Source organism: Larus michahellis, chromosome 3 (genome assembly GCF_964199755.1).
Source record: "Larus michahellis chromosome 3, bLarMic1.1, whole genome shotgun sequence".
NCBI lineage: Eukaryota > Metazoa > Chordata > Aves > Charadriiformes > Laridae > Larus > Larus michahellis.
Genome location: NC_133898.1, coordinates 81857869 through 81872214, shown reverse-complemented (window position 1 = coordinate 81872214; position 14346 = coordinate 81857869). Strand labels below are relative to the sequence as shown.

The 14346-nt window shown below is 40.9% G+C and overlaps 1 protein-coding gene across 3 annotated transcripts in view; it reads left to right on the top strand.

The window, feature by feature from the left end:
* The window catches only part of AFG1L (AFG1 like ATPase), an 80299-nt gene that overhangs the window by 1415 nt on the left and 64538 nt on the right, over positions 1-14346 (top strand). For 2 of the 3 annotated variants that reach the window (XR_012586265.1, XM_074580993.1), the window contains exons 1-2: positions 4377-4499; positions 12773-12996. Coding sequence is in view for 2 of the 3 variants with exons in the window: in XM_074580993.1 (XP_074437094.1) it covers positions 4391-4499; positions 12773-12996 (333 nt within the window). In the remaining variant the exon portion in view is untranslated. Of the gene's footprint in view, positions 1-546; positions 672-4376; positions 4500-12772; positions 12997-14346 lie in introns of those variants that run through there. The other variant, XM_074580994.1, reaches the window with a different exon arrangement.

Below are 14346 nucleotides of genomic sequence, written 5' to 3'. Positions count from 1 at the left end.
TTTACATTTCATTCATAAAGGATAGGAAAGGAAAAATGGTTTTACAGAATAAGTAAAAAGAAAAGGTATTTTAGTAACTTGAAGAGAGAGAGAACAAAAAAAAGAGAAAGGGAGAAGGGGAGCTGACGGAATTGTTCCATTCCAGACATAAGGTCTTTGATTCTTCAGTACCTGATTCAAGTAGATGGTGTGTTGCCAAAAGAAGTGGAATGTTTGCCTTCTTGATGCATCTAGGACATCACTGAATAGAAATTATATTAATCCACTGCTAGTTGGTCAGCCTATGATGAATCAAGAATCTAATTTGTTCTCACAGTGGGCAAATACCAAGAGCGAGGCTGAAGTTGAATGCTTTTCTCACAGCATACCGTCTGAGCACCATTGTTCTATCTGCTTTCCCAACACAGATAACTGGTGGTGGAGAGCCATATGGGGGCAGGCTACAGGGATTGAATGTTTTAGTGCCCGTATGTCAATAGCATTGGTAAGTAAGGAAGTTACAGTGATTTGGTAAGGTCTCATATCTCTGTTTTTTTTTTAATCAAGGTCAGATACAAATCCTCTGACCTGGGAGACAAATAGGAAGATGCCCTGCTTCGTGACACCCCCCCTTACATCACGTGAACGCATGCATGCCATGCTGGCTAACGAGGCAAAGAGAAGGAATGAAGGTGGGAAAATCAGAGTCCTGTGAGCCTCCTTGTTTCCTTCCAACCCTCGGAAAATGCATTTATTTCGAGTTCTGTTTCAGATGGCTTTTTGCAATCCATAAGACTGGAGTTACACTATCTGTAGCTGTTTCTGCTTGCTAGAAAGGTTCTCTCAGGATGAAGGTGAGCAAAAATTCAGAAAAGAAAGTTTTAATTCTGTTTCTGACATGAACTTTGGGCCAAATTTCAAATCTGGAGGGAGAGAGGTCAGCTGTGTTTGTAGGTCCAAAGATTAGATGCAAGAAATCAAGCGTTGAGAGTAACAACCAAGAGATTAGGTACTCATGGTTTTATTACTACACATTATTTATTCAGCTATGACACAAAGATTTTCTGGCATAACTTCAAGCGGCAATGTGAATACCAGAGTCTTATATCATGTACCTACAGAAGCAGGTATTAACAGATGATTAATTCTTAAATTTGGTATAGTAATACCTCTCAAGTAGTTTTTTGTTTCTTTCTTTGCTTTTAAAAGAAAGTCACATTTAACTGGAAAGGAAGCCAGATCTCTCTATTATCCAGTTAGGATTCTCCAGCCTTCTGACAAGTGCCCAGGTTAACACATTTTAGTTGGCACAGGCATGTTTTCGTCAAAACTTGTGGGGAATGCTGACTCAGGATAAGGCAAAACCCACAAGGCATTGAACTAATTGTGCAATGCTTTATGTGGAAAAATGACTTCCTGATTCCTGCATTAGCTGCCAGTGGTTTGACGCACGGTGTTTGGATGTCTGCATTGTATACTTATCATCCAGATAAAAATATTAAGCATATAAATATAATTTGTTACATCAACATATTTTTTATATATTCAGATTTAAGTGTCGCATTCAATTCCTCTTTTTCCTTTTTACGCTATATTATCCCTTTCAACAGGGATGATTCTCATATACACTTTTAGATTCTTTAGTGTTTAAAATGTCATCTACCAACTCGCAGGCATTCATTTCTACTGTGAACCCCTTGTTCCGAGAGATGGTGAGTAGTGTCCGTGTAACTTGAAAACTGTGCAAAGAATTTCTAGGGTTTCTAATCCCAGGAAAAAGGCTTCTGATGGAAACTGCGTTGAGCCACAAAATCCATTTTTTTAGAGTAGGCTGGTCAGTATTAGATCAAAAGTACGCCTATGTATGGGAGCCAAAGATGTTTCCCATGGTGGGAATATCTTGGAGCCTTGCCGGCAGGTAGACCCTGGCCACCTTCTGCAGAAACTTAGAGAAGGTCTGGCAGAGGCCCAAAGACCCTTGGACACTTACATCCCCATAGGATTCAGTACCTCAGGATTTCTAAAAGGAGTGCACTTTATACCCCTAGAGGCCAGAGGGGGCCTCTGGAGGGGTTTTATTATACCCTTGATTTTTATTCCTGTTAAAGACCACCTATACTTTTGGCAAGCTGGCAGACTAATAATGCAGCTGGGTAGCTGGGTTGAACAAGTGTCAATTTAGTTTCTACACGATTGAAACGTCACATTTTTGGAGGTGAGCAAAGGGACAGGTGCAGTGAACAAAGTATACAAACGCATTGCAGAATGGATGTGTATCTGTTACAGGACATTGACCATGCTAATCTATAGAAGTATACTTGAAAGTCCTGTTCTTTTAGGTTAACACCAAAACATGTTTTTGCCAAGTGCTTACAGCCAATGCAGATTGGTTGCTGGGGTCCGCAATACAGTGCGCGGTGGCATTACAGAGTTTGCCAGTGTATGGAAGGCTCATAGCATTGCAGAGGATTTATTCACTTAGGTAGAAGATGTCAGAGTAGACCCAAATGGGAAGTTTTTCTGTGCTGCCTTGGATAACAAGGTTAAGAAAAAAACAGTGACAATTTAAATAAATCAGATGGTTTTGCTGAAGATTATGCTGTCATTTTCTCCAATTATTCTTGACATTTCACCCATTCATATTGTGATCTGAGTTAATAATGGAAGAAAAAACGGCTCTTGTTGCCTTGTTTATTCTTTGTTCTCAAGGAGATAAGCTGTTTATAAAGATAAGTTATTTGTTATTTAAATCACTTTTACTGAAGTTGTTTGTTTCCTTGTTTGAGTTTCTAAAAATATTGCAACAATTGTGATGCATCTTTGAGATGTCTATTCAATTCACTATGATTTGTACTGGAATTCATTCCTAAATGGGCACAGGTGTTGATAGCTATAACATGCTAAAATGAGTCAAAACCAGTAAGTGCTCAATAAAAGAAAGATGAAAGAAAATGCACTGAAACCAGCTTTTTAAAGACGTGATAAATTGGCACTTTAGTTCACTACTTAATTAGGTATTTAGTACTGAAGATGTGTCTGGAGCAACTACATATTTTAAAACAGCTGAACATGTTAGAACATAACTTCAGTCACTGTTAATATTTTCAAGATCATAAACATTATTTTTGAAATTAGCAATACTATTCAGGATGTAATCAAATTTTGTTTGCAAGCTGTTCCATAGTGCCCTGATGCAACATTTTGCTATACTCTCATAAAAAATAAATTTAATAGTCTTATGAAAATGACTTGCTCGCTTTCTCATGTTGCACAGAAATTTAATGCTAGAATAAGATATAGGAATTCTGATATTGCAAACCCAAAAGTCAGTTAAAGCATTTCCTGTGTGCTTTTACCACGAGCCGACATTTTGTTATCCGTTTCTTGCACAATGCCCTCCGTCGCAACATCTTTTGGAGCCCCATCCTGACCTTTGGGTGCATTTCTGATGGTTACGGAGGGCCAGCCAGTGATTCCTGAGTGCCAGCGCCTTTCCCTTGGAGAGCGGGCTTCTTTGCATCGTGCCTTTCTGCTCAAAAGAGCTTTGTAGCCACAACGGAGGTGGCTGAATAAGAACGTCAGGTACCTACCGAAGGAGGAAGGTGGTCGGTGTTCTCCGGAGGAGCTCACCGGAGCCCCAAGTGGGTGAACTGGCAAGGGCAGGGCTTACTTACTGTGTGCCGAGCACACACTGGCTGTACAGGGCTGAACCAGCCTCTAGGTTTGGCATAGTCTTCAGGAAAATTGCTTTTATGTTAACATATCTTGCTGTCAGGGTTTAAATATACGTTCATTGGCATAAACGTGATTGTACTGCTAATGTGCAGATCAGCTGTTAACTCTGGCCAGGAATATTTGTCCTTACTCTTTTACAAATATTTGTCCTTAATATTTTATGGTCCATGCTTTTAAAGACAAACAACGTGAGCTGGAAATCGTCAACAAACAGCAAATTCAGTTGCCAAAACTCCTCAGTGACGGCCAAGCAGGACGGAAAGCTGCTGCATCTGATACAGCCACGGTGCAACACGGTACAAATCATAGCCAACATGCAGGTTGTTCGGAAAATTGGAGTGCGTGGATACGGCAGGAAGGGACTGTCAATGGCACCAGTGTAGCACCTGGGGGGTCTGTAAGGTGCGATTTGTGCCCAGCAAGCAGCCGGCGCGGCTGTGTGGGGAGCGTGGCCCCGGGGCTGGCACAGCCGGCTCTACCTCCCCCGGGGGCTGCCTCACAGCCTGCGGCTCCGTTTGTGGGGCCAGGGGAGGGCGAGCAGCCGGGGATCCCCGCTAGCCGGCACCAGCCGAGGCCCGGCTCCTCGGAAGGCCGGCGGCCGTTGCCCCTGAGGGGGTGCCGGGACTCCATTTCCCAGCGCGCCCTGCGCCCTCTCCGCAGAGGCCGGGCCGGGAAGATGGCGGCGTCCATGTCGCCCTTGGTTACTGCGCGTTGCTTGTTGCGGGCTTCGGCGCGGCGCGCCGCCCGCCTGGGGCTCCCGGCGCCGCCCGCCGCCCTGCGGAGAGGTCAGTACCGCCGCGGGAGGGGGCTCGCCAGCCCCGCTGCCGGGCGAAGGGAGGGCGAGCGACGGGTTGCTGAGGCACCGCGCAGGGAGGAAGGGAGGCAGGCACACAGGGCACCGTGGAGCGCCTGCGGGAGCCGGTGCGTCCCTCCCCGCCGCGTCGCGGGTCTCCCCTCAGGCGGAGGTGGGGCCGGGCTGAGGGGAGAGGGCTTTGCCGGTGCCGGGCGGACGGCAGCCGCCGGCGGGACGCGTACTTGGCCCTGCCGCGGCAGCGCGCCCTGTCCGTGTCTTCACATTCTCCCGCCGGGGCAGGCCGGGGTGGCCTCGCCACCGAGCCGGCCACCGAGGGGCACGGCGGTCCCCGGGGACGGGCGCCGGGAGTCGGCCCCCGGCGCAGCGGGGGGTCCGTGGGCTGCCTCGCGGCTTCTCGAGTTAACGGTGCCGCTTCCCCCGTGTAAATAGGGGCTTCAGATGGCTGTGGCGAGTGGGCCGGTGCCTGCCAAGGCGTTCGCTGTGCTTTAGGCTGTCTCGGGGGCTTTTTTTACCCTTAAAAGGTTTCTCCGATGTATAGAGCTGAGCTCTGTCTGGGTTAAAAAGTGAGTGTAATACACAAATTTATGGGGAGCTAGGCTTTGTTAACTGGAGGCTTTGGTTAGAAGCAGAGGTTTTGTTTCTTTAGTGAGAGAGATTCGTCCGCTGCAGGTCTGACAGAAGTGTGGGGATTCACGTGGGTTCATGGTGGGTCCCAGAGGCCTGAAAGTCAGTCAGCGGATCTGGGAGGGATGATACACGTTCACTTACACGTGTTACGTTGCGATAGTACAATATTTGTACATCCTAAAGAAAATAGGCAAGCTACAATCAGTAGTAGTAGTACTATATAGCACTACAATCAGTACTGTAGTTGTATATGTTTTATTTGGTATTGGTCTAACGCTTTAAATCTGTGTAGATATGTAGCCAACATATTACCACTTTTAAAAAGTTGTCAGAGCAAATCCAGTGGCTTTAGCATAGTTCTTCAGCTTCCATGTTAAAGGAACTTAGGCATAGATCCTCAGCTTTCATGTTAAAGGGAAAGCAGTCCTTACATATGTTACTTAAGGACATCTGCAGGGGTGGGCAGCAACCACTGAATTGATTTATAGTCTTGTTTTTATGATCACTAGTTCATAGTCTTTTATTTGGTTTTGTGATTTGCTTTCCTCACTTCTGTACCTTTTCCTTAATGAAAAGACTTCACTAGTATTTGTGTAGAGTTGCAATTTGACTGATAAACTTCTCTGTCTTTTTCTACTTTTCGTGAGTAGGTCAGATTGTTAAATGGGGTGTGCATAGAAATAGTACAAGTAATCTTTTTACAGAATAATGTCACAGGCATGTATGCCATGTATGCAAAAAAGCAGAATTCTAGTTCCAACTGATATGATTCTCTAAAAGCTTAAATACTGCTTCGTATACTGCCCAAATGAATGGACTACAAGAAGGCTAAAAAGGGGTTCAGTGATTCACCCAAGGCCATATAATAAGACAAAGGTGGGAGGACAGTCTATGTCCTTGTTCTCGTACCTTAGCTGCAACCTGCCTTTTCTTTGATTTGAACTGCTCATTCTTCCAGGTGTATTTTTTTTCATTTGTTTTGTGTGATATTGGCTTAACATTTTCAATTTGTGCAGATAACTTTGCCTCTTTCCCCCTCGCACCCCCCAGTATGATTGGTTGGACTTTGCTTTTCTAAGCATTCTATTAAGCATTGGAAAGTAAATATTTTTTCAGATGGCCTCCTCTCCCATTCTTCTCATTTAGCATTGTAAAATATTTTGAAATGAGCAATTGTTTGGTGTTATTGTAGGACTATAAATGTATTTTCTGCTTTATGACTAGCACATGCTCTCTTTCCCTAGAAGCTTACATGCCAAGTCTTTGTTCTTCTGTAGGTTTAACGTATGTACTTAACTTCAGTGCATATGCTGAACTCATCCAAATCCTTGTATGCCATGGGGCAATTTACCTGTTTGAGACTGATTCGGCAAAACTTACACATATATTTAATAACAGATGAAACTAGAAAACATTATTATCTACAGGTACTAGCCTGCAAAAAAACCTGTCTTTTCTGATCTTTTAGTACCTTCAGTCACATTCTCCTGCAGGAAAATAACCTTTGGAGCTACAAGACTGTACCGCTGCCCTTCCCCATCATTGTGGTATCATCTAAGAAGGAAAGATTATGCAGCAGTTCTGTTACCAGCTTAATTATGAGTTTAGCGAGGTCTCTGATACCACCATCTGCCTGTTCGTAAAAGTGCCCTCTAACTTCAAAGTCCTCTTCTGTCATGGCAGATGTGTTTCATAGACAATTTTAGCAGTTTAAGGGTTTGGGGGTTTGAAGTAATTTGGCTTCGTTGTGACCCAAATTAGTATTATGAATTTCAGCTTGGCTTGTTGAAAACAGGACAGTTTTTAAAAGATGCTGTATATTACCTTCTCCTCTCTGCGCCCCCCCCAATTCCAGAGTTTGTGAAAAGCTCTTAAGGCAGAATTCTGTTGGCAGAGCAGTAATGAAAGAAACGTTATTCCTGTATATTCCCTTAACACTGTTTTAGCAGAAGCTGTTCCAGCTTCTTGATTGTGACTGTCCGCAAAGATGGCAGTTGGGTGATTTTGGGGTCATTAACTTCGATGCAGTTATAACTGCCGTGAGTTTGGTTTAGATGCGGTTCTTGAGTAACTATTAGTTGTAAATATGTTTTATCATTAAGACAAATAGTTATTAACCATTACAGCAAAGTGGCACAGAAAATGGCTAATTCTCCATCTCTTATGTCTTCAGAATATATTCTCTTCAAAATATGCTGTAATCAAACACAATTCTTGAGTGTGGTTCAGGGGTAATTAGATAAATTTAGCTTCCCTTATACTTAGAAAGGTGAATGTTGTCTTCAGCCTTAATCTCCGTGAATGAAGACTATGTCTAATCATACTCAGGAGGGAACGGTTTGAAGCATACATACAGCACAAGGGTTAAAGCTGATTTTTTTTATTTTTCATCCTCAGTCCCCTGAAGTGCTTGTTTCAACTTTGTTTCTAGAATTAATAGTAGGTGTTTTTATGTGTACTGTATGTAAGTATCTAGAGAGGTGAATATTGTAATCTGAAGCGTGACTTACCTTTTACAATAGGAGTTCAGTTCCATCTGTTTGATCGTTGCCTCTTTAACTGGATATTACTTATCTGTCGTGGGTTTTCTTTTTCGTCCCATTGAAGGTCTACAATTCTAATCGTGTGTTTAAAAGATGTTTAGTTTGAGGGCAGTAAGAGAACTTGCAGGCCAAATTTGAATTCTTCTGTGGATGTACAATACTTTTTCTCTCTCAGAAGTGAATGATCATCTTAAATTCACATGAAATCTTTTTGTGTTACTTGAAAACTCACAGATTAGTAAATTCTGCAGTCATGGAAAGATAGCAAAGATAAAATTCGTGTCAGGGAAGCCCATGTTCTTTTCCTAGGCCCTGAAATATGGAGGAACAAGGACCTGCTAGGATTTTTTCATGGTAATTCTCTTCTGACAAATTTTAGACATCACAGTTCAAAACCTTACATAATGAAATGCAACTACCAGGGGAAAAAAAAAAAGGATTACCAGGGTGAGTGGTGTTTACCTCAGTTACCCTTCTGTGCTCTCAGCCTCCTGGCTACTGTCAAGATCAGTTTTTGATATGCCACAACCTAGCTTCCATTTCAGATTGTCTTCTTACATAAATAACTCTAGTGCCTGCCTCAGCTGTGACTGTTGCTTTCATAAGCGGTGTCATTGAAACTCGCATGCTTTTTTCCTGTGTCATCTCAGACATCAGTTCTAAGTGGCAGTAGGAAAACTCAACAACATACTGATTAGTTTTTTTAATTTGCTGCTCTTTTCCAGAGCAGAAGGTCCCTGGAGTTAAGAACACTTTTTATATTTTTATCTAGCACTTATATTGGCAGTGGTAAATTAATGCCAGTCTACTGATGGTGTTTTAAGTTCCCCACTTTAAAGGAAATTTTTATAGTTTCAGACTGGCATTTTCATTAGGCATGTATACATTAATAAGTTTTTATGGCTTTAGTGAGTTTTTCCTCTCTGATTTCTCCAAGGCAGGATTTTGTGTGTACCACAGTAGGTCTTTGCTGCAGCTTGGTCTGTGATCCTCGGATAGGCAAACAGAAAGGCAAATGCAAGCAGTTAATTTTATGGTTTGAAATAAAGTGAGATTACACTTAAATATGTATGTTTTAGGAACAGGAGTTTAATAAAAGCTTGCAACCTGGTGTCAACTCTTAAAGAAGCAGTTAATGTCAGGCTAAATGTGATAACATCCAACACTGTCGTGCACCCTGGAGGTGGGAAAGATAGGTTATGGATAAGCACACTGTTTTATGTAAAACTAGGTGAGTAACGAATTGACATTGTGATTTTGTTGTATCTAGAATGCTGCATAGAGATAGAAGATGCTTTTTCTGTGTGTGACACTTAAAGATTTCAGAGGGGAGCTAATAAAAATCAATTAACAGTTTATGTAACACAAAGATTCGGTAATGAAACAGGAAGAGATAAATGAAAACCCATCTTTTGCAATATAAAGGAGAAGGCTGTAGGACTAAGATTAATGTGCTGAATTGTAAGTGATTCCTGTTCTAACAGTAGTTTCCTTGATGTAAAATTATGGTAGGTAATTGCCTGGTATTCCTCTGCTATATATTAAAATTTCTGAAGTTTCCTTTTCTGTATCGGTTCAGAAATAGACTACTATAGAAGCACAGTTGTGTGAATGATTTTTGCAATCTATCCCACAAAATGCAGATTAGAATTGAAGACCCTCATTTTTTTTTGTCTCTTAGGATAGTTATCACTTGAATAGCTGTCTTTGCTATTTACCTCTAAAACCTCCACACGCTTTTTAAGAGCATATGCCTTTATTTTGCAGCTACAAGTTTGAGTTTATCACTTACCAGTTACTGGGTATCTCCAGGTAGTGTATTATAGTGTATCTCATCATATTTAAATACCAGTGTTTAATATTATTTTAGGAGAACAGTGAGTAATTTGTCCCATGACACCCTCTGTCATCACTTGTGCATATTCTCCATCTCTGTCATCTGTTAATGACAAAGTATTTTCTTCCACTCCCAGGATGGTTAGCTGTAAATACATGTAATCTGAGACAAAAAGCACACTTCTGAGCAGTCCCACTGGTGTACTTTGTCCATGTCCAGGAAGGTCATGAGCCACAAACCCTTTCTTATCCCTGAATCAGCTTTTTTTTTTTTTTTTTTCTTCTCCAATCTTGTGGTAAGCAGTAGGAACTGGTGGCTTTATAGGTATTATGGGGCACTGTCTGTCCCTCAGATTGAAGCTCTCGGAGCCATCAAGCCCTATGCATTGTGAAGGCACGAATAGTTTAGAGGTACAGACCACAGAATTGATGTTGATTTACGTTGGAGTGGAATGGCTGAAAACAAGATTAAAAAACTGTGAGAGATCATCTATGCCTTTTCCCCTTCCCTTTGGAGGTGGGTCAGGTATTGCTGTCCTGTTCCTGACAGATTTTTGTCAAATTTATTTTTAAAATTCATTCCCCATCAATGAAGGTTTTATAACTTCTAGACTATTAATTGATTTCACTGCCTTAATTACAGTTATTGAAGTAGCTGTATAAATACAGCTTATTTCCTTTTCTCAGTACCCCGTGTGTATCTGGAGATAGCTGTGTGCTTTTCTTTAGTCACGTCTAAAGGTTTCACTCAAATTTTTGCAATAACAGACTTTGAACTCGCCTTTCTTTATGTGATCTCTTTAGCTAGGGATGAGCTAATTACTTTTAATTCATAGCAGTAATTCAGTTCCTTCAGGGCAGGAGGATTTCATAGAATCGTAGGGTTGGAAGGGACCTCTGGAGATCATCTAGTCCAACCCCCCTGCCAGAGCAGGTTGCACAGGAACGTGTCCAGATGGGTTTGGAACGTCTCCAGAGTTGGAGACTCCACCACCTCTCTGGGCAGCCTGTTGCAGTGCTCTGCCACCCTCAAAGGAAAGAAGTTCCTCCTCATGTTTAGGTGGAACTTCCTCTGCTCAAGTTTGTGCCCGTTACCTCTTGTCCTGTCGCTGGGCACCACTGAAAAGAGCCTGGCCCCATCCTCCTGACACCCACTGGTGTGTAATGATTGGCTGGAGATGTAACTGACTGTCTTGCTTTGAAGAAACTTAAGGTGTTACTTGCAATAAATAAACATGATTTGATCTAATTGCTCAGTTCTATCCTTCTTTTTTATAACTATATTCATTTTATGTTTCTTATAACAATTTAAAACTCTTCTTGTGTCTCTTGCAACTTCTCTGTGGGTCACAACCTACGGTTTAACAAATAGTCCTTTAAATCATCTTCTGCTCTCCCATTTAGTTCATACCTCTCATGAAATACGATGTGAAAATTGAAAAGTGCATTCCAGGGCGGACTATACCAGTATTGTATAGAACAGGTTTTTTTCATGTCTGCATATATTGCCCCTCATATATATACGTCAGAGTACTTGAATCTATTTTCTTTTATTTTATTTTTTTCCTCCAATAGTGTTATCATTGTCAGTTTGTGATCTGGTGTAGCCCTTGGATCCTTTTCTGCAGAGCTGCTCTTTAGCTGATCGTTCCCCGTCTCTTCTGTTATTTATTTCCCCTAAGCACTATACTTCGTTCCTGTTGAATTGCAATCTATTTGTATTAGATTCTTTGTCAGTTTGTCAGACTTGCCTTGCCTCCCAGGGTGTTCGCAGTCCCCTCCTGACTTGCTGTTATTTGTGTTCCAGTCCATGTTAGTTTTATTTTGCTATATACATGTCACAAATGGAAATTCTGGATTGCACCAAGCTGAGATTCTGACCCTCTCTGAAACTCTACTGCAAATATGCACCTGGTTTGACTGTAGTAATTATTCATTACATGTAGTTTTTCTTGCTGGTTTTATACCTGCTCAAGTAATTTCATTTGCAACTTATTTTCCTACTTTATGTATGAGAATGCTACGTGCCCCAGTGACAAAAGTGTTACTGCAATTAAGATGTTATTCATCTACCCACTAAACATGTTATCTGATAAGAGAGGAAAACTTCTTGATCTAGTGCTGCTCCTGAGGAGCTGGTGTTGCCTTATATTTGTTACGTAGTTATCTTGTTAAGTACTTTATTTAAAAAAAAAAAAAATAATTTGCTTGTACTTGTTCCAGTATTTCTGAGTGTTTTGAAGTTGATTTGACTGATGAATGAATTTCTGGATTTGCCTTAATCTCCTTTTTAAAGACAAAAATTGTTTCATTTTCCTATTATTTTGGAACCTCACCTGCTTTCAGTGAGGCCTCAGAGAAAGCTATTGGAGGCCATTGTGTTGCTTAGGAAACTTACCTTTAGGGATTAATTTGCTTAGATCTCACAGTGTGCAAAATATCTATGTAGTCGATGATACACATTTTTCGTACTCAAATCTATTTCTTTTATTATTGCTACAAATTGTGTTACTCAAGATTATGGTTAACCTTTTAAATGACAGTGGAAGCAAAGATGATATTAAATGCCTTTTCATTGTTAAGTTTCTGATCTTACTTATTTAGCAAGCCGTCTTTGTAATCCTGTACGTTCTTTCCTTTCCTAGTTATATCTCATTTTAAGTCTAGCAATTCTGACTTCTTTTAATAAACAGAATTTCTACTTGCGCATGGCCCTGTCTCTTCTAGGAAGATGATAATGTCAGCAGAGCAGGCTATGGCATTGCAGGGCTTCACAGCTATTGCCTTGCTTAGTGTGGTTTTGACTCTTTCAACTTGCTTACGCAACTTCTGTTTTGGTCTCCTGTTTGCTGGATATAAAATTCTTTCTGACTAGTTTAGCCCACTGCTCTCTAAAGGATTAATTTATTCAGAGAAATGCACTTTGGTATTTTTAAATCATTTTGCCACAGTTTGCCAAAAAAAAATCTTCCAAATCTTACCAACTGTCCAGCTCAGCTCTTAGTGTGTGTGCTTGTTAATAATAAAAATAAATGCTAAAACATGCCACTAAAAGTGTTTACTACTGAAGTTAGAGGTTGATTTAATGAAAACCAAAGGGGTAACATACTCTAGTGGTTGTATAGGTAAGTAATGTATATTTGTCTTGGTGTAAACTGTTAAGAATGTGTGTAGTTTATGAATATAAGAGAATGCTTTTCAGAACTTCTTTATTAATAGTCTGTTTTTCATTTTACAGCATACACAGCTCAGGGAGATGAGAAGACGGTCCCCGGTACTCCTACAGATGCTAATGCCAGAGCTTTATTGGTTTGCAACGGACCTTTAGAACATTATGACTTTCTGATTAAGCAGGAAGAGCTGAGGAATGATGAGCAACAGAGAAGAGTTGTACAGCACCTGCAGAAGTTGCACGAAAGCCTTAAAGGCTACAGCATCAGTTCCAAAAATCTTCTCTCAAAGGTGAGGTTTATAACAATAAAAATATTTTTTGCATGTATATTTGCTTCTAAGAATGTGCTTAAAATACATAAATTTCTGTCATTAACATGAGTCTTAGTTTTGCAGCTGGGTCTTTACAGATAGATCATTGTTTGTGTTTGGATCTCTGTTATTTCTCTTTTGCTTCGTAAAGTTCCAGTGACGCTCTAGAAGCAACCAAGTAAAATATTGTTGAAATAATTCTGTAAGAAAAACTGATATGACTTTGGTTATGTCCACTGTCTGCCTTTCCAAAAATGCCATTTGGCTATGGGAGAAGGGGGCCTAGACCAGATCTTAATTCTCAAGCACTGATATAACGCATGTGTGTTTGGGTTACACATACTGAACACTGATGTTCTGTGTTCTTCTAATAGATCTTCCATGAATATAAGTGAAATTAGCCAGCAGAGTCTAAATAATTTGGCTTTGCAAAACATTGTCATATAGATCAGACATGACTTTTTTAAAGTATGTCCATTCTTTCCAGTGTTGTTAGTCTCCAGGTGAGGTAAGGAAAGAAGGAGGAGGTGTGATCTGTGTTTTTGGGTGCATCACAGCTCCTTTTCAAAGTATTAAGAAAAATTCGGACACATCCCTGTTGCACAGCGCCTTAGCAACCATACTGCCTTAGCATTAGTAATGCTAATAGCCTGCTGTTGCAGCTCTGTAACTTTTCCCTGAAGCTATTGACACAGTGTTTTCCAGAACCTCTGTCGCAGTATTTTTCATCTTGTTCTCATGCTGTATTCTCAGATTGTTGCTCTCATGGCCTTGCACCTGCAAATCTTGATAGCGTTGTTATGGCAGGTTCTCATGGGAAGCAACTAGAACTGGTGTGAGAAACCCTCCTCAGCTTTCCTTGCCTCTTGTTGTGTAGATTTGAGTTTATATCCTAGAAAACTAAAAATAGTGCCCAGTAAAGTAGACAAGACATTTAGTTGCTTGGTAAATATTAGGCAATCATAGATGTGCACAGAAGCTGAACGACCAGTGAATATGCTTCATTTGCACCTGATTAACATACTCCTGTTAGCACAAATAGTCATAAACATGATGAAGGGAAACAAGAATAGGGTGTTTGACTGAGTCTGATGATAAAAGTGTAGAGCTAGGAAAAAAGCATGGCAAAATATTCATTGCCATCATTATCTTTGCTTTGCACTGGAGAGACACCTCCCTACCCCTAAGAGGAGGATGTCTCAAAGCTGTCACTGCTCTCCCCAGCCAGTGACTGAGTGTTTTCCTTTTCCTTTCTCTCTTGTACTGCTTCTGTTTTTATTTTTTGTCACAAGTAACTTTCACATTTACAGTCAATGTATGCTGTCAGCT